Source organism: Acartia tonsa, chromosome 5, assembly GCF_053477335.1.
Source record: "Acartia tonsa isolate MP-2025a chromosome 5, ASM5347733v1, whole genome shotgun sequence".
Taxonomy (NCBI): domain Eukaryota; kingdom Metazoa; phylum Arthropoda; class Copepoda; order Calanoida; family Acartiidae; genus Acartia; species Acartia tonsa.
The window spans coordinates 51974788-51997394 of NC_137264.1; the positions used below are offsets into that span (position 1 = coordinate 51974788).

The 22607-nt window shown below is 31.3% G+C and overlaps 1 protein-coding gene across 3 annotated transcripts in view; it reads right to left on the reverse strand.

Moving 5' to 3' along the window:
- LOC145319799 (facilitated trehalose transporter Tret1-like) overlaps positions 1-21386 on the reverse strand; it is a 30927-nt gene extending 9541 nt beyond the window's left edge. Inside the window, exons 1-9 of one of the 3 annotated variants that reach the window (XM_080162156.1) lie at positions 21065-21386; positions 19952-20004; positions 19211-19293; positions 18454-18526; positions 11327-11416; positions 10896-11003; positions 9445-9518; positions 1536-1686; positions 938-1069 (exon numbers count right to left, since the gene is read on the reverse strand). In XM_080162156.1, the coding sequence (XP_080018282.1) occupies positions 938-1069; positions 1536-1686; positions 9445-9518; positions 10896-11003; positions 11327-11416; positions 18454-18526; positions 19211-19293; positions 19952-20004; positions 21065-21133 (833 nt within the window). In that variant the 5' untranslated portion in view covers positions 21134-21386. Of the gene's footprint in view, positions 1-937; positions 1070-1535; positions 1687-9444; positions 9519-10895; positions 11004-11326; positions 11417-11923; positions 11966-12945; positions 12999-18453; positions 18527-19210; positions 19294-19951; positions 20005-21064 lie in introns of those variants that run through there. The other 2 variants (XM_080162157.1, XM_080162158.1) reach the window with 2 other exon arrangements.
- Positions 21387-22607: the final 1221 nt, after the last annotated feature.

Genomic DNA, 22607 nt, shown 5'->3' on the forward strand with positions numbered 1-22607 from the left:
GAACAAGGATGATAGCATCCATAAAAGCGAAGCTCTGAAACAGTAGGACAAACCAAATTTAACACTTGTAGAATGTCAGCACTGAATTATCAGAATATAAAGAGGCGAAATAGAATTATAAGTAAATTCGTTGAAAAACTAATTACATATTGGATAATGTTTATTGACATACTTACATGTAGGTCTTTATTATAGAATTGCTTCGCCTATAATATTGTACTTTGTTGTCCTATGTATCAGTCTATCAAAAATCAGATCAATCGGATAATTAGATCACATAAAAATTAGTTGTTAAAAAAGTTTTAAAAAATCAACATGTTTAAAATGGATGTACGGAAATTCTAGTATTGATTATAGAGTTGCTATGCTTTCTAAATCGTACCTAACTACTACAGGAATCACAGTGCAAAGTTTGAAATCGATAGGGCAATTGTAACATGCCTAAGCAATCCGTTACGGAAATACGGACCCACCTTAATTATAGGAAATATTTGCTTATTAAAAATGCATAGTGAATAAAAGCAATAAGGTTGATAACTTGATACTTTAATCATATTTTACATAGTATAATTATTATTTTGGTATTTAACTGCGGATAAACATAAAAGTTTGTAGATAACCCCCTTTTCAATCATGATTAAACAGAGGTGGATTCTTAAAAAACTTTTTGGCTCACTGCCTCACTAAAATTGGTGAGGCTGGCTAAACATGTTTGTGAAAAATCCTCCAAAATCCCATTAAAAATCTACAAAATGAAATAAAATCATAGAAAGGTTATTAATATATTATTTTGTTTAATTTTTGTAGATTTTCAATGCGATTTTGGAGGATTTTTCACAAAAAATTTTAGCGAGCCTCACTAATTTTAGTGAGGCAGGGAGCCAAAAAGTTTTTTAAGTATCCACCTCAGGTATTTTTTCCAATTTAATGTGATTACCTGCACATTTGAGCAATGCCAAGCACCATTATGATAAGAAATGGTTTATAAACCTCAGGATGTTGGTTTATATTCTTTATATAGTTGAGCTTCTTACCTCCCTGGCGGACTGAGATTGTTTCTAGATTCTTTCTAAACAGCAATTATCATCTATAATACAAAGTAGAATGATGTTTGCCCGTCCGTCTATCTGATCGTCCATATGTCTGTCCGTCTGTCTGTCTGTCTGTCCCTTAAAAACTCGGTAACCCCTGAACCGATCGGATTCTACTCTTCAGGGAATATACCTGCTGGTCCTGTGGTGGTTTTAGGCTATATTCTTGGGGCGTGGGACAACCCCACCCCCCTCCCCCCAAAAAAAATTTGATTTAAGGTTTGATTTTAAAATTGAGGTCTTGGGATGGCTTTAGGCTATTTTGCTGCCCTTTCCTACCCCTTCGAATGCAGAGCATCTTAGTGCTATTAGTGCAGGCGCTAGTATGATTATAATTTGAAAGAACTATGCTGAACAACTACTACTTAATAACCATAAAAGAAAGAAAATGCGTGTTCTTTTAATTTTCATTAATAATCCCTTAATATAAAACCAAAAACTTACTTAATCTTTTTTGTTTTCTGTTCAGTATCAAATTCATTTCCATAAAGTCTTCTCATACTTCTCTCCGCCTTCTCTTCCTTTTGCTTTGAGATTAGATAGACTGGAGATTCGGGTATCAAGAAGGTTAACAATAGCGCTAGCACTGGTACACCTAATATCAATATAGTTGATACTAAATTTAGATTAGATAGACTGGATATTTTAGTATCAAGATGGTTAACAATAGTGCTATTACTGGTACACCTAATATCAATATAGTTGATATTCAGATTAGATAGACTGGATATTCTAGAATCAAAAAAGTTAACGATAGTGCTGGCACTGGTACACCTAATATCAATATAGTTGATACTATATTCAGATTAGATAGACTGGATATTCTATGTAGTATCAAGAAGGTTAACAATAGTGCTAGCACTGGTACACCTAATATTAATATAGTTGATATTCAGATTAGATAAACTGGATATTCTAATATCAAGAAGGTTAATAATAGTGCTAGTACTGGTACACCTAATATCAATGTAGTTGTTATTCAGATTAGATAGACTGGATATTCTGATATCAAGAAGGTTAAGAATAGTGCTAGCAATGGTACACCTAATATCAATATAGATGATATTCAGATTAGATAGACTGGATATTCTAGTATCAAGATGGTTTAAAATAGTACTAGCACTGATACACCTAATATAAATATAGTTGATACTATATTCAGATTAGATAGACTGGAAGGTTAACAATAGTGCTAGCACTGGTACACCTAATATCAATGTAGTTGTTATTCAGATTTGATAGACTGGATATTCTAATATCAAGATGGTTAACAATAGTGCTAGCACTGGTACACCTAATATCAATATAGTTAATATTATATTTAGATTAGATAGACTGGATATTCTAGTATCAAGATGGTTAACAATAGTGCTAGCACTGGTACACCTAATATCAATATAGTTGATAGTATATTCAGATTAGATAGACTAGATATTATAGTATCAAGAAGGTTAGCAATAGTGCTAGCACTGGTACACCTAATATCAATATAGTTGATATTCAGATTAGATAGACTGGATATTCTATCAAGATGGTTAACAATAGTGCTAGCACTGGTACACCTAATATCAATATAGTTGATATTCAGATTAGATAGACTGGATATTCTAGTATCAGGATGGTTTAAAATAGTGCTAGCACTGGTACACCTAATATCAATATAGTTAATATTATATTTAGATTAGATAGACTGGATATTCTAGTATCAAGATGGTTAACAATAGTGCTAGCACTGGTACACCTAATATCAATATAGTTGATACTATATTCAGATTAGATAGACTAGATATTATAGTATCAAGAAGGTTAACAATAGTGCTGGCACCGGTACATCTAATATCAATATAGTTAATATTATATTCAGATAAGATAGACTGGATATTCTAGTATTAAGAAGGTTAACAATAGTGCTAGCACTGGTACACCTAATATTAATATAGTTAATATTATATTCAGATTAGATAGACTGGATATTCTAGTATCAAGATGGTTAACAATAGTGTTAGCACTGGTACACCTAATATCAATATAGTTAATATTATATTCAGATAACATAGACTGGATATTCTAGTATCAAGAAGGTCAACAATAGTCAATCAAAAGGGTTAACAATAGTGCTAGCAATAGTACACCTATTATCAATATAGTTAATATTATATTCAGATTAGATAGACTGAATATTCTAGTATCAAGATGGTTAAAAATAGTGCTAGCACTGGTACACCTAATATCAATATAGTTCATATTCAGATTAGATAGACTGGATATTCTAGTATTGAGATGGTTAACAATAGTGCTAGCACTGGTACACCTAATATTTATATAGTTAATATTCAGATTAGATAGACTGGATATTCTAGTATCAAGATGGTTAACAATAGTGCTAGCACTGGTACACCTAATATTAATATAGTTGATATTATATTTAGATTAGATAGACTAGATATTCTAATATCAAGAAGGTTAGCAATAGTGCCAGCACTGGTACAACTAATATCAATATAGTTGATATTCAGATTAGATAGACTGGATATTCTAGTATCAGGATGGTTTAAAATAGTGCTAGCACTGGTACACCTAATATCAATATAGTTAATATTATATTTAGATTAGATAGACTGGATATTCTAGTATCAAGAAGGTTAACAATTGTGCAAGCACTGGTACACCTAATATCAATATAGTTAATATTATATTCAGATTAGATAGACTGGATATTCTAGTATCAAGATGGTTAACAATAGTGCTAGCACTGGTACACCTAATATTAATATAGTTGATATTATATTTAGATTAGATAGACTAGATATTATAGTATCAAGAAGGTTAGCAATAGTGCTAGCACTGGTACACCTAATATCAATATAGTTAATATTATATTTAGATTAGATAGACTGGATATTCTAGTATCAAGATGGTTAACAATAGTGCTAGCACTGGTTCACCTAATATCAATATAGTTGATAGTATATTCAGATTAGATAGACTAGATATTATAGTATCAAGAAGGTTAGCAATAGTGCTAGCACTGGTACACCTAATATCAATATAGTTGATATTCAGATTAGATAGACTAGATATTATAGTATCAAGAAGGTTAGCAATAGTGCTAGCACTGGTACACCTAATATCAATATAGTTGATATTCAGATTACATAGACTGGATATTCTAGTATCAGGATGGTTTAAAATAGTGCTAGCACTGGTACACCTGATATCAATATAGTTGATATTATATTTAGATCAGATAGACTAGATATTATAGTATCAAGAAGGTTAGCAATAGTGCTAGCACTGGTACACCTAATATCAATATTGTTAATATTATATTTAGATTAGATAGACTGGATATTCTAGTATCAAGATGGTTAACAATAGTGCTAGCACTGGTACACCTAATATCAATATAGTTGATAGTATATTCAGATTAGATAGACTAGATATTAAAGTATCAAGAAGGTTAGCAATAGTGCTAGCACTGGTACACCTAATATCAATATAGTTGATATTCAGATTAGATAGACTGGATATTCTAGTATCAGGATGGTTTAAAATAGTGCTAGCACTGGTACACCTAATATCAATATAGTTAATATTATATTTAGATTAGATAGACTGGATATTCTAGTATCAAGATGGTTAACAATAGTGCTAGCACTGGTACACCTAATATCAATATAGTTGATACTATATTCAGATTAGATAGACTAGATATTATAGTATCAAGAAGGTTAACAATAGTGCTGGCACTGGTACATCTAATATCAATATAGTTAATATTATATTCAGATAGGATAGACTGGATATTCTAGTATTAAGAAGGTTAACAATAGTGCTAGCACTGGTACACCTAATATTAATATAGTTAATATTATATTCAGATTAGATAGACTGGATATTCTAGTATCAAGATGGTTAACAATAGTGTTAGCACTGGTACACCTAATATCAATATAGTTAATATTATATTCAGATAACATAGACTGGATATTCTAGTATCAAGAAGGTCAACAATAGTCAATCAAAAGGGTTAACAATAGTGCTAGCAATAGTACACCTATTATCAATATAGTTAATATTATATTCAGATTAGATAGACTGAATATTCTAGTATCAAGATGGTTAAAAATAGTGCTAGCACTGGTACACCTAATATCAATATAGTTCATATTCAGATTAGATAGACTGGATATTCTAGTATTGAGATGGTTAACAACAGTGCTAGCACTGGTACACCTAATATTTATATAGTTAATATTCAGATTAGATAGACTGGATATTCTAGTATCAAGATGGTTAACAATAGTGCTAGCACTGGTACACCTAATATTAATATAGTTGATATTATATTTAGATTAGATAGACTAGATATTCTAATATCAAGAAGGTTAGCAATAGTGCCAGCACTGGTACACCTAATATCAATATAGTTGATATTCAGATTAGATAGACTGGATATTCTAGTATCAGGATGGTTTAAAATAGTGCTAGCACTGGTACACCTAATATCAATATAGTTAATATTATATTTAGATTAGATAGACTGGATATTCTAGTATCAAGAAGGTTAACAATTGTGCAAGCACTGGTACACCTAATATCAATATAGTTAATATTATATTCAGATTAGATAGACTGGATATTCTAGTATCAAGATGGTTAACAATAGTGCTAGCACTGGTACACCTAATATTAATATAGTTGATATTATATTTAGATTAGATAGACTAGATATTATAGTATCAAGAAGGTTAGCAATAGTGCTAGCACTGGTACACCTAATATCAATATAGTTAATATTATATTTAGATTAGATAGACTGGATATTCTAGTATCAAGATGGTTAACAATAGTGCTAGCACTGGTTCACCTAATATCAATATAGTTGATAGTATATTCAGATTAGATAGACTAGATATTATAGTATCAAGAAGGTTAGCAATAGTGCTAGCACTGGTACACCTAATATCAATATAGTTGATATTCAGATTAGATAGACTAGATATTATAGTATCAAGAAGGTTAGCAATAGTGCTAGCACTGGTACACCTAATATCAATATAGTTGATATTCAGATTACATAGACTGGATATTCTAGTATCAGGATGGTTTAAAATAGTGCTAGCACTGGTACACCTGATATCAATATAGTTGATATTATATTCAGATCAGATAGACTAGATATTATAGTATCAAGAAGGTTAGCAATAGTGCTAGCACTGGTACACCTAATATCAATATTGTTAATATTATATTTAGATTAGATAGACTGGATATTCTAGTATCAAGATGGTTAACAATAGTGCTAGCACTGGTACACCTAATATCAATATAGTTGATAGTATATTCAGATTAGATAGACTAGATATTAAAGTATCAAGAAGGTTAGCAATAGTGCTAGCACTGGTACACCTAATATCAATATAGTTGATATTCAGATTAGATAGACTGGATATTCTAGTATCAGGATGGTTTAAAATAGTGCTAGCACTGGTACACCTAATATCAATATAGTTAATATTATATTTAGATTAGATAGACTGGATATTCTAGTATCAAGATGGTTAACAATAGTGCTAGCACTGGTACACCTAATATCAATATAGTTGATACTATATTCAGATTAGATAGACTAGATATTATAGTATCAAGAAGGTTAACAATAGTGCTGGCACTGGTACATCTAATATCAATATAGTTAATATTATATTCAGATAGGATAGACTGGATATTCTAGTATTAAGAAGGTTAACAATAGTGCTAGCACTGGTACACCTAATATTAATATAGTTAATATTATATTCAGATTAGATAGACTGGATATTCTAGTATCAAGATGGTTAACAATAGTGTTAGCACTGGTACACCTAATATCAATATAGTTAATATTATATTCAGATAACATAGACTGGATATTCTAGTATCAAGAAGGTCAACAATAGTCAATCAAAAGGGTTAACAATAGTGCTAGCAATAGTACACCTATTATCAATATAGTTAATATTATATTCAGATTAGATAGACTGAATATTCTAGTATCAAGATGGTTAAAAATAGTGCTAGCACTGGTACACCTAATATCAATATAGTTCATATTCAGATTAGATAGACTGGATATTCTAGTATTGAGATGGTTAACAATAGTGCTAGCACTGGTACACCTAATATCAATATAGTTGATACTAAATTTAGATTAGATAGACTGGATATTCTAATATCAAGAAGGTTAACAATAGTGCTAGCACTGGTACACCTAATATCAATATAGTTCATATTCAGATTAGATAGACTGGATATTCTAGTATTGAGATGGTTAACAATAGTGCTAGCACTGGTACACCTAATATCAATATAGTTGATACTAAATTTAGATTAGATAGACTGGATATTCTAATATCAAGAAGGTTAACAATAGTGCTAGCAATGGTACACCTGATATCAATATAGTTAATACTAAATTTAGATTAGATAGACTGGATATTTTAGTATCAAGATGGTTAACAATAGTGCTAGCACTGGTACACCTAATATCAATATAGTTAATATTATATTCAGATAACATAGACTGGATATTCTAGTATCAAGAAGGTCAACAATAGTCAATCAAAAGGGTTAACAATAGTGCTAGCAATAGTACACCTATTATCAATATAGTTAATATTATATTCAGATTAGATAGACTGAATATTCTAGTATCAAGATGGTTAAAAATAGTGCTAGCACTGGTACACCTAATATCAATATAGTTCATATTCAGATTAGATAGACTGGATATTCTAGTATTGAGATGGTTAACAATAGTGCTAGCACTGGTACACCTAATATCAATATAGTTGATACTAAATTTAGATTAGATAGACTGGATATTCTAATATCAAGAAGGTTAACAATAGTGCTAGCACTGGTACACCTAATATCAATATAGTTCATATTCAGATTAGATAGACTGGATATTCTAGTATTGAGATGGTTAACAATAGTGCTAGCACTGGTACACCTAATATCAATATAGTTGATACTAAATTTAGATTAGATAGACTGGATATTCTAATATCAAGAAGGTTAACAATAGTGCTAGCAATGGTACACCTGATATCAATATAGTTAATACTAAATTTAGATTAGATAGACTGGATATTTTAGTATCAAGATGGTTAACAATAGTGCTAGCACTGGTACACCTAATATCAATATAGTTAATATTATATTCAGATAACATAGACTGGATATTCTAGTATCAAGAAGGTCAACAATAGTCAATCAAAAGGGTTAACAATAGTGCTAGCAATAGTACACCTATTATCAATATAGTTAATATTATATTCAGATTAGATAGACTGAATATTCTAGTATCAAGATGGTTAAAAATAGTGCTAGCACTGGTACACCTAATATCAATATAGTTCATATTCAGATTAGATAGACTGGATATTCTAGTATTGAGATGGTTAACAATAGTGCTAGCACTGGTACACCTAATATCAATATAGTTGATACTAAATTTAGATTAGATAGACTGGATATTCTAATATCAAGAAGGTTAACAATAGTGCTAGCAATGGTACACCTGATATCAATATAGTTAATACTAAATTTAGATTAGATAGACTGGATATTTTAGTATCAAGATGGTTAACAATAGTGCTAGCACTGGTACACCTAATATCAATATAGTTGATACTAAATTTTGATTAGATAGACTGGATATTTTAGTATCAAAATGGTTAACAATAGTGCTAGCACTGGTATACCTAATATAAATATAGTTGATATTCAGATTAGATAGACTGGATATTTTAGTATCAAGATGATTATCAATAGTTCTAGCACTGGTACACCTAAGGCAGGCGCTGTGATTCAGCAAATTAATTTTATTTTAAATTGCTGAAAGTTTGGATATTTTGTGAAAACTTGTTCTGTGATGTAACTAAAGGGAAGTAGGTAACAGAGGGGGGGGGAGAAGGAAGTGGGTAAATTTTCACTTAGAATTGTTTTTCAGAATCACGATCTCCTGTCCCTGGTATTAGGCAGGGAAAAGGGAATGTGATTCTGACAAACAATTCTAAGTGAAAATGTCCCCTCAACTCATTTCCCTTTTTTCTACCCTTCTTACCCACTTCCTTTTCAGTTACACCAAAAATCAAGTTTTACTCGAACTTTACTCCAACAAAATATTTAATTTTCTGCAATTTTAAAAGGAATTAATTGGCTGTATAGTAGACCCTGGGTATTAGGAACTTTAAGCTTTGTACATTTAAAAGCAGCCAAGAAAAATCATGTTTCCCTGGGAGTACCTGGCAGACAGACGGACATTCAGAACTATAAAGTAGCTTCCCTGAAAATTAATGCTAACCTAACATAATTTGAGAAATAGTGGTCCATCTAAAAAGTAGCCCGAAAGCAAACACTGTTGTAGAACCTACAGCTCTGAAAGATGGAAAAATTACCTAAAAGTTATGCAGATATGCAGATAGAATGAGCATTCTATGTCCTGTTATTATCCCGAAGAAAATATTGATAATTCTATTTTAGTGGAATTATTATCTTTTTAATTCATAAAATAACGTTTTAATAAGTTCTAACCCTAATTTTTCTAACCTCCAACCTTAAGATACAGAAAATTGGGGCATAGTCCCTTTCATGGCAACGTACCTTAAGGGGCGATTCTTCGTATTTTTCACTGTAGGTTTTCTCCTATTTATAGCCCCTGCGGGGGGGCTCTAACCCTGCGGGGCCAATTGCCTAACATTTTAGGACAATCACCTAACCCAACTTGACCTAACCTAACCTAAAATAACCTATAAAAAGCCATTTTAAAAATACGACGAATCGCCCCTTGAGGGGCTTTGCCACAAAAAGGACTATTCCAGAAATTTGTAATAAATGTAAAAATCTTAATATTCTGCTTATAATTACTTAATACACATATAGTTACTGACATAACTAGAGAGGATAAGTTTTATAGAACACAATTTATGTACTTAAAATCAGTCACTCGAACAGTGCTTAATACATTATCTAATTTATGCAAATTGATACGAATTTATGTTTTTTATGCACTTTTTCAAGTTCCTTTATATTTGTACTAGCGGCTACGCCCCCTAGAGGCCTCTAGGGGCACTTGAGGAGGGGAGAGTCGAATTTGATAACCCAATTATTTATTTTAGATTTTTTAAAAAGGTAAAAAAAATTCTAGAGGCCATGTCTCTTGGGAGGATGATGGTACCCTACCTCAAAATAGTTATAAACCTTCCCGGGATCTATGAGAAGCTACCCTGTTAAGGAGAACCCGATCGGTTCAGCGGTTAGTGAGATCCTTCGGTACAAACACACAGACATCCTGTTACTTTAGTATAAGAATTATAAAATGTTTCATAATTTTTTTTGCATTTAGCAAATATCTTTATCATTTAAAAGGAAAATGCAAATTAAATGAATAATTTGTAAACAAGAAACACTTTAATTAGGCTCTGAGCAAAATCGATTTTTTTTCTAAATTTAGGGATGTTCATTCGACCGTCAGTCTGTTACTAATGAAATAAGTCATGCTGGTCGCATTGATTTCAATTTTTATCATATTTTTTTCTGTATCAGTCTGGTTCGATTCGAACTCTGCAAGCATTACAAAAACTGTAGCACTCAAATTTTCACTAGTGATCCCCATGCCGATTAGGCTCAATGTTTAAAGCAAACAAGTATAAAGTATGCCTCAAAATTACAAAATGCTCTTTTTAGAGCAGCTTTTTTTAAAGCAATTTTACGACTAAATTGCTTTGATTTTCTAAACGATAAAATAAAGGTTACCTAAAAGAAGCAATTGCTATTTCAAATGGACCCCTCTGTTCATTGGTTAGAATTTCTGCACTGTAAATAGTTGTTGTGGAGAGGGCATGGCTTATACCAACTAATAACCTAAAAATACAATATTAAACTGATTATTCATACACTCCTCTCATAGTAATTTCTCTGCAGTCTGACTTTATGATAATCTGTTGGTGAGTTTTTATCTGTTTTATCAACAACTTTATCAATCAAGTGACGGCCATGTGTTTCACCCAAAGAAATTGAAATAAATATTTTAAATAAAATTTTAAATAATTGTATTTTCCCTAAAAGTAACCTTTCTTAATATTTCTTTTAAAATCATGCTATCTTTGCTAAAACAAATACTTGTTGTCAAGAAGGTGTATCACCCCTCTGCACGCCTACATCCCTACCCCCTCAGTTAATCTAACCTTGCAATGTAGATAAGTTTGTAGTCCGAGGCGAATATTGTGATAATCCATGCAGCTATATATGGCAGGCAAGCTAACTGGATAGAGGATCTAAAAATATTAGTTTTAGTTTTAAATATTGGTATCAAATGCTATTTTAAAGTCTAACCTACCCTAAAGTTAAACCCTAAGAAGTTTTTAAGTCAACTTCTCTTTAATCATTATCTATTTATGAACTCTAAGAATTTATCTATTTATCAACTTCATTCTTGCTAACATGCTATGTTTATATCAACATATCAAAAAATTAAAATCTCAATATACAAGTAGCGGCAGAGAATTTTAATTATCTATCTGTCTATCTATCTCCCTATCTTTCTATCTCCCTATCTTTCTATCTCCCTGTCTATATATCGTAACTGGAAAAAGTGTCTAAAAAATCACCCATGTAACGTCATAAAAATGAGGGAGATAAGAGGAGAAGTGGGGGGAAAAAATCTAAAAAAGAGATGGATAATCCCTCATTTTTATGACGTTTTATTGCTGATTTCTTAGACACTTTGTCCAGTTACCTATCTACCTCTATATATCTATGTATCTATCAATAAATGTATATACCTAGGACCAATCATATGTTGAATAGGACCCTACAGAATACATACAACTAGTGTAAAAAGATTATCTATGTATCTATCTATAAATGTGTATACACCTAGGACTAATCATATGTTGAATAGGACCCTACAGAATACATACAACTAGTGTAAAAAGATTATCTATCTATCTATCTATAAATGTGTATATACCTAGGACCAATCATATGTTGAATAGGACCCTACAGAATACATACAACTAGTGTAAACAGATTATCTATGTATCTATCTATAAATGTGTATATACCTAGGACCAATCATATGTTGAATAGGACCCTACAGAATACATACAACTAGTGTAAAAAGATTATCTATGTATCTATCAATAAATTTATATACCTAGGACTAATCATATGTTGAATAGGACCAGACAGAATACATACAACTAGTGTAAAAAGAATATCTATGTATCTATCTATAAATGTGTATATACCTAGGACTAATCATATGTTGAATAGGACCCTACAGAATACATACAACTAGTGTAAAAAGATTATCTATGTATCTATCTATAAATGTATATACTTAGGACCAATCATATGTTGAATAGGACCCTACAGAATACATACAACTAGTGTAAAAAGATTATCTATGTATCTATCAATAAATTTATATACCTAGGACCAATCATATGTTGAATAGGACCCTACAGAATACATACAACTAGTGTAAAAAGATTATCTATGTATCTATCTATAAATGTATATACCTATGACCAATCATATGTTGAATAGGACCCTACAGAATACATACAACTAGTGTAAAAAGATTATCTATGTATCTATCTATAAATGTATATACTTAGGACCAATCATATGTTGAATAGGACCCTACAGAATACATACAACTAGTGTAAAAAGATTATCTATGTATCTATCAATAAATTTATATACCTAGGACCAATCATATGTTGAATAGGACCCTACAGAATACATACAACTAGTGTAAACAGATTATCTATGTATCTATCTATAAATGTGTATATACCTAGGACCAATCATATGTTGAATAGGACCAGACAGAATACATACAACTAGTGTAAAAAGAATATCTATGTATCTATCTATAAATGTGTATATACCTAGGACCAATCATATGTTGAATAAGACCCTACAGAATACATACAACTAGTGTAAAAAGATTATCTATGTATCTATCTATAAATGTATATACTTAGGACCAATCATATGTTGAATAGGACCCTACAGAATACATACAACTAGTGTAAAAAGATAAATGTGTATATACCTAGGACCAATCATATGTTGAATAGGACCAGACAGAATACATACAACTAGTGTAAAAAGATTATCTATGTATCTATCTATAAATGTGTATATACCTAGGACCAATCATATGTTGAATAGGACCAGACAGAATACATACAACTAGTGTAAAAAGATTATCTATGTATCTATCAATAAATTTATATACCTAGGACCAATCATATGTTGAATAGGACCCTACAGAATACATACAACTAGTGTAAAAAGATTATCTATGTATCTATCTATAAATGTATATACTTAGGACCAATCATATGTTGAATAGGACCCTACAGAATACATACAACTAGTGTAAAAAGATTATCTATGTATCTATCTATAAATGTGTATATACCTATGACCAATCATATGTTGAATAGGACCCTACAGAATACATACAACTAGTGTAAAAAGAATATCTATGTATCTATCTATAAATGTGTATACACCTAGGACTAATCATATGTTGAATAGGACCAGACAGAATACATACAACTAGTGTAAAAAGATTATCTATGTATCTATCAATAAATGTATATACCTAGGACCAATCATATGTTGAATAGGACCCTACAGAATACATACAACTAGTGTAAAAAGATTATCTATGTATCTATCTATAAATGTGTATACAGTATGACCCTCGAAAAAGTATTTTTAAGCATCTGCAGCCCTTATTTCTCAATGAATTATTAAAAAATGCATACGTCCTTGTTCTCCATAGTATTCCACGTAAGTAGATATAAAAATATTTTTTTTACCTCCATTAACACCGGAGATTTTTAGAGCTAAAGTTTTGAAAAAGTGACTGAGAAAAAGAATTTTTTTTTGTTTCTCTTATTTTTTGGATTGTTATATTATGTTTTTCTGGCAACTGAATAATGAGACACAAAGAAAAACAAGTTAACTAAATATTTCTTTTTTATTCCACCAAAATATATAAATTTTTAATGGCAAAAAATACTACTGAATGAATTGATTATTTGCAAATTTTAGGTTATTTATTAACCCTTATTTATAGTAAAGGATTAATTATGACAGTTGCTCCGCCTACTTTTCTGACATCTCAATTATTTAATAGGGGGTAAATTAAGCTTTTTAGACTAAAAAATCATTATGTTTTATTTTTATTTTCTTTATAACTTTTTTGTTTTTAAAGTTAGGATTGTGAAACAAAAACAATTTTCCTGCTATATTCATAGAGATTTATTTGGTTTTTTAATCTAAAACAATTTTGCCCAATAAGTGAGTTTTTCAAAATATCATTAAACTAAAAAGACTCAAAAAATATGTGTAAAAAAATGCTTTTTACTCAAAAACTAAATTTTTTATTTCACTTTTGTATAAAGTTTCTGCTAGTAACAAAATTAAAAGGATTTCTAGCTTAATTTTGCTAAAAAAGTCGTTTCATGTTAAAAGTTACTTTTTCCTCAGTCACTTTTTCAAAACTTTAGCACTAAAAATCTCCGGTGTTAATGGAGGTAAAAAAAATATTTTTATATCTACTTACGTGGAATACTTTGGAGAACAAGGACATATGCATTTTTTAATAATTCATTGAGAAATAAGGGCTGCAGATGCTTAAAAATACTTTTTCGAGGGTCATACTGTATACCTAGGACCAATCATATGTTGAATAGGACCAGACAGAATACATACAACTAGTGTAAAAAGATTATCTATGTATCTATCTATAAATGTGTATATACCTAGGACTAATCATATGTTGAATAGGACCAGACAGAATACATACAACTAGTGTAAAAAGATTATCTATGTATCTATCTATAAATGTGTATATACCTAGGACTAATTATATGTTGAATAGGACCAGACAGAATACATACAACTAGTGTAAAAAGATTATCTATGTATCTATCTATAAATGTATATACCTAGGACCAATCATATGTAGAATAGGACCAGACAGAATACATACAACTAGTGTAAAAAGATTATCTATGTATCTATCAATAAATGTATATACCTAGGACCAATCATATGTTGAATAGGACCCTACAGAATACATACAACTAGTGTAAAAAGATTATCTATGTATCTATCTATAAATGTGTATATACCTAGGACCAATCATATGTTGAATAGGACCAGACAAAATACATACAACTAGTGTAAAAAGATTATCTATGTATCTATCTATAAATGTGTATACCTAGGACCAATCATATGTTGAATAGGACCAGACAGAATACATACAACTAGTGTAAAAAGATTATCTATGTATCTATCTATAAATGTGTATATACCTAGGACTAATCATATGTTGAATAGGACCCTACAGAATACATACAACTAGTGTAAAAAGATTATCTCTGTATCTATCTATAAATGTGTATATACCTAGGACCAATCATATGTTGAATAGGACCCTACAGAATACATACAACTAGTGTAAAAAGATTATCTATGTATCTATCTATAAATATGTATATACCTAGGACTAATCATATGTTGAATAGGACCAGACAGAATACATACAACTAGTGTAAAAAGATTATCTATGTATCTATCTATAAATGTGTATATACCTAGGACCAATCATATGTTGAATAGGACCAGACAGAATACATATAACTAGTGTAAAAAGATTATCTATGTATCTATCTATAAATGTATATACCTAGGACTAATCATATGTAGAATAGGACCAGACAGAATACATACAACTAGTGTAAAAAGATTATCTATGTATCTATCTATAAATGTGTATATACCTAGGACCAATCATATGTTGAATAGGACCCTACAGAATACATACAACTAGTGTAAAAAGATTATCTATGTATCTATCTATAAATGTGTATATACCTAGGACCAATCATATGTTGAATAGGACCCTACAGAATGCATACAACTAGTGTAAAAAGAATATCTATGTATCTATCTATAAATGTGTATATACCTAGGACTAATCATATGTTGAATAGGACCAGACAGAATACATACAACTAGTGTAAAAAGATTATCTATGTATCTATCTATAAATGTGTATATACCTAGGACCAATCATATGTTGAGTAGGACCAGACAGAATACATACAACTAGTGTAAACAGATTATCTACCTATCTATCTATAAATGTATATACCTATGACCAATCATATGTTGAATAGGACCAGACAGAATACATACAACTAGTGTAAACAAACAGATTTTCTATCTATAAATGTATATACCTAGGACTAATCATATGTTGAATAGGACCAGACAGAATACATACAACTAGTGTAAACAGAATATCTATCTATGTATATACCTAGGACCAATCATGTGTTGAATAGGACCAGACAGAATACATACAACTAGTGTAAACAGATTATCTATCTATCTATCTATAAATGTATATACTTAGGACCAATCATATGTTGAATAGGACCCTACAGAATACATACAACTAGTGTAAAAAGATTATCTATGTATCTATCTATAAATGTGTATATACCTAGGACCAATCATATGTTGAATAGGACCCTACAGAATACATACAACTAGTGTAAAAAGATTATCTATGTATCTATCTATAAATGTGTATATACCTAGAACTAATCATATGTTGAATAGGACCAGACAGAATACATACAACTAGTGTAAAAAGATTATCCATGTATCTATCTATAAATGTGTATATACCTAGGACCAATCATATGTTGAATAGGACCAGACAGAATACATACATCTAGTGTAAACAGATTATCTACCTATCTATCTATCTATCTATAAATGTATATACCTATGACCAATCATATGTTGAATAGGACCAGACAGAATACATACAACTAGTGTAAACAAACAGATTTTCTATCTATAAATGTATATACCTAGGACTAATCATATGTTGAATAGGACCAGACAGAATACATACAACTAGTGTAAACAGATTATCTATCTATCATCTATAAATGTATATACCAAGGACCAATCATATGTTGAATAGGACCAGACAGAATACATACAACTAGTGTAAAAAGATTATCTATGTATCTATCTATAAATGTGTATACACCTAGGACTAATCATATGTTGAATAGGACCAGACAGAATACATACAACTAGTGTAAATAGATTATCTATGTATCTATCTATAAATGTGTATATACCTAGGACCAATCATATGTTGAATAGGACCAGACAGAATACATACAACTAGTGTAAACAGAATATCTATCTATCTATCTATAAATGTGTATATACCTAGGACCAATCAAATGTTGAATAGGACCAGACAGAATACATACAACTAGTGTAAACAGAATATCTATCTATCTATCTATAAATGTGTATATACCTAGGACCAATCAAATGTTGAATAGGACCAGACAGAATACATACAACTAGTGTAAACAGATTATCTATCTATAAATGTATATATCTAGGACCAATCATATGTTAAATAGGACCAGACAGAATACATACAACTAGTGTAAACAGATTATCTATCTATCAATCTATAAATGTGTATATACCTAGGACCAATCATATGTTGAATAGGACCAAACAGAATACATACAACTAGTGTAAACAGATTATCTACCTATCTATCTATCTATCTATAAATGTATATACCTATGACCAATCATATGTTGAATAGGACCAGACAGAATACATACAACTAGTGTAAACAAACAGATTTTCTATCTATAAATGTATATACCTAGGACTAATCATATGTTAAATAGGACCAGACAGAATACATACAACTAGTGTAAACAGATTATCTATCTATCTATCTATAAATGTATATACCTAGGACCAATCATATGTTGAATAGGACCCTACAGAATACATACAACTAGTGTAAACAGATTATCTATCCATCTATCTATAAATGTATATACTTAGGACCAATCATGTGTTGAATAGGACCAGACAGAATACATACAACTAGTGTAAACAGATTATCTATCTAACTATCTATAAATGTATATACTTAGGACCAATCATGTGTTGAATCGGACCCTACAGAATACATACAACTAGTGTAAACAGATTATCTATCTATCTATCTATAAATGTGTATATACCTAGGACTAATCATATGTTGAATAGGACCAGACAGAATACATACAACTAGTGTAAAAAGATTATCTATGTATCTATCTATAAATATGTATATACCTAGGACCAATCATATGTTGAATAGGACCTTACAGAATACATACAACTAGTGTAAACAGATTATCTATGTATCTATCTATAAATATGTATATACCTAGGACCAATCATATGTTGAATAGGACCAGACAGAATACATACAACTGGTGTAAACAGATTATCCAAACTAACTGAAAAATGAGTAATGAATATTGTTAAGGGAAGCCTGCAAGAAATACACCGCTTTTACTGCAGAAAGACTGCCACCCAGTAGACCCAATAAGGCTTCACATTTGAGGGGCATTTCAAATTGGGGGTATTGGGTCTACATGTGGTAGTCTTTCAGCAGTTAAAACGATGTATTTCTTGCGTGTTTCCTATGAACTAAAATATTAAAATATATCATATAAACCACGAAACCTTGACATGTGTATTAACTGAGGCGAGGTTGTATAATTTTTGTTTGAATGGTTAGTTTTATCTATAGAAGAGCACATTTATATTGGTATGTTTTCTTTATACCTTCTATATACTTCGTTTTTACGGTCTAAAGCAAATAAAGGACAATAGTGGTTGAATTAATCTGCAACCCTTTCTTTTCCCCATTTTTTCAACCCCACAAATAATATTTAGATACAATATAAATTTTTTGTCCATTAACCTATCCTTAGTGATTGAATCTACTAGGGTTAGTCCGGATATCGGACATTGAAACTATCCGGATGCCGGTTATCCAGCTGATTTTTAATGCCGGATATCCGGTAATTTGCCGGATATCGAACGTTGATCAGATATCCGGCCGGAACCGGATATCCTGCATTATAAATCAGCCGGATATCCGGTTTCTGGTATCCGACCCAATCCCTAGAACCTACCAATCCAAGATTCTTGATCTTCAGTGATAGGAAATTCTGAACAGTCCTCCCTCAGTTGCGGAGTTAACAAGGATACAAAAGCACTGCAAAAAAAAAAAATTTAGTGGCGAATCTACTTTATAACTTACTTTGTCTGTCCGTTTGTCCTAAAAAAATTGAAAAAAATGGTGGCCAAATCGCTTTGAAGCAGGTTTTTTGCATTTTTTTTTTCATTGTTATCCTAAGTCTTTTTTTAGTTAAGGAATAAGCAGTTTTATTACTGAATGAAACTTACTCCTGAAATTCTGAAATTGAAATGGTATAGTTTTTTTCTGGACAAATGGAACTATATAAAATTTATGTGTTAGAATATCTCTCTCTCTCTCTCTCTGTCTCTGTCTCTCTGTCTCTCTCTCTCTCTCTCTCTCTCTCTCTCTCTCTCTCTCTCTCTCTCTCTGTCTCTCTCTCTCTCTCTTTCTCTCTCTCTTTCATCTTATTAAATTTTAAACAGCTTAGCTACTATCTGATATAATGTTCCTTGTTTGGTTATTGGTTATTCTGTTTACCCAGGAACAAGGGAATGATATTCTGACAAACAACTCTAAAGGAAAGTTTCCCCACAACCACCTTTCCCTTTTCCTCTCCTTCTTTCCCACCCCTCTTCAGTTAAATGAGAATTACAAAATATACCACCAGATACTTTATAAGGTTTGGTGAATTTTTTAAGAATTGTTGGTTAGAATAGCTACCCCTGCTGTTTACCTATTTGTTCCATAACACAGGGATAGAAGGATACATGGCATCAGCGCTAGAAACTAACAAATAAATAAAAAACACAGGGATAGAAGGATACATGGCATCAGCGCTAGAAACTAACAAATAAATAAGGATGACAACATCCATAAGTAGCGAAGCTCAAAAATTATGATTATATATCAGGAAAAAATACTATAAAGCAGTGTCATACAATTAACATTAATGTTGATAAAATAAGGAGATCAGAAAACCTTTAAAATCACGCAACCTTAAAAATCATGAAAATTTTAAAATCTAGGAATCGATCTAGCACCCCTATTAATAGAAAAATCGTAATAAAACTTTAGGAAAATATGTAAAATGTAAATTTAAGCATTCCCTGAAAATTTCAGCCCATTATCTTAAAAAGGAGTTGAGAAAATCAGGAAAACATGAAAATGTAGGAATCGATCTAGCACCCCAAATAACAGACGGAGAAAACAATGTATAGATTAGATGGGCATATGTTATAAGAATCTTCACTAAAAATTTCAGCTGTTTATCTTTTATAGGGGCCAAGAATATCACGTTTCCCCCACTTTGTCTCAGACGGACAGACGGACGGACATTTCGAATTATAGAGTAGCTTCACTACTAACAAATGATGACTTGTAAAAAGGGGGTGGGGAAAACAAATAATTATTCCTCACCCCACAAAAAGAATTTTTAAACAAAATGTAGGGTTTCACCCCCCACCTTCCCCCATGAATTTAAGGGGATGGGTCAATCTCCAACCTACCATGAAAATTTTTAACCTGGTGTAAAAATTTTGGTGGGGTTTTGCACGCTTACTGTGTCATAATAAAAGAATAGTTATTTCTCGCATCGTATTATAAACAGCTTTTCGCTGTTATAGAATGTACAATTATAAAATTAAAACCAGTCTTTTTAGCCCCGAGCTGCCGAAGCTAGACATAGTTTTTTCGTATGGATGAGAACCGGTTCCTATCCACCGGATTCGAATTTATACGAGAAAAAAATATCATTTATTTTCGAATGACCTAAATGAACATCAAGGGCTATCCGTTATGGACGGACGGACGGACGTACGGACATACCGACCATAATGTTAAAAGTTACCTGTCTAACTTTGCTTTGATTATCTGTCTCTTCTTTCTTATCTTCTACAATTTCAGTGTTTTCTCGCATTTTTGAATATTCGTCTAGTGATTCACGGATTTTTAAGTAATAAGTATGAATGGTGAAATTGTTTTTCCGGGCTCGGCAGTCTTAGCCGCGCGGCTTTCAATGAAAGCTGTGCAACATGTTAGAATTGTCCTATTGATTTGCATGAAGCTTGGTACAATTTAGAAAGCATAGCAACTGTAAATCGTTACTAGAAAGTCCATCGATCTAAATAAAACATAATGTTTTTAAAGGCGAAGCTTTTCTATAATTAGAGTCGATCCGTCCGTCCGTACGTCCGTCTGTAAGGGATAGCTTTTCTCGATAATTTAAGCATGTTAAAATTGTTCTATCGATTTTAAACTTTGCATAGTGATTCCTGTAGTAGTTAGCTACGATTTAGAAAGCATAGCAACTCTAAAGCGTTACCAGAATGTCTGTACGTCCAGTTTAAACATGTTCATTTTTAACATTTTTAACAACAAATTTTTATGTGAGTACTGATTATATTATTATAACAAGGTACAATATTATAAGTGAAGCATCTTTATAATCAAGAGGTAATCAAAGAGAAAAAAAATAATTACCTCTGGAGATGCCCTTAAAAATTTAATGTAATTTTAAAAAAATTAGGTACCTGATGAGAAGCCCCACTTCCACCACTAATTTTAAATAATTTTTTTTTAAATTAAGGAAGATTTTTTTTATTATTGGGGGGGTTGGGGGTGTCCCAGCCCCCAAGAAAATAGCCTAAAACCACCACAGGACCAGTAGGTATATTTCCTAAAGAGTAGAATCCGATCGGTTCAGTGGTTACCGACAGACAGACAGACAGACAGACAGACAGAAAGACATCGTTCTACTTTGTATTATAGATTTATAACAAAACTAGCGGCTTCGACCCTAGCCTCTAGGGGCTTTGCCCCAAGAGGTGATAAAAAAATTTTTTTGAGAAATACGTAAAAGGACCAAGGAAATCTACAAAAAAAAAAGGACCAAGGAAATCCCCTACAATAAAAAAAATGGGGGGGGATTTTTTGTTTCTGGGGGGGTTGGGGGTGTCCCAGCCCCCAAGAAAATAGCCTAAAACCACCACAGGACCAGTAGGTATATTTCCTAAAGAGTAGAATCCGATCGGTTCAGTGGTTAACGAGATCCTAAGACAGACGGACAGACAGACAAACAAACATCATTCTACTTTGTATTATGGATTTATAACAAAATATATCTTATTTGAATTAAGAGTAACAGGATGTAAGTGAGCAATAATTATTTTTATATTTTAAAGATAAATATGATAACTATATCACATATAAAAATTGTTGTCAAAAAGTTATTTTATCAATGAACTTACGGACAAACTGGTAATGATTACAAAGTTGCTACGCTTTCTAAATAGTACCTAACTATTATAGGAACCATCATGCAAAGTTTGAAATCGATAGGACAACTCTAACTTGTCCTAATTAACTAAAAGAGCCAACTGTTACAGACGTAC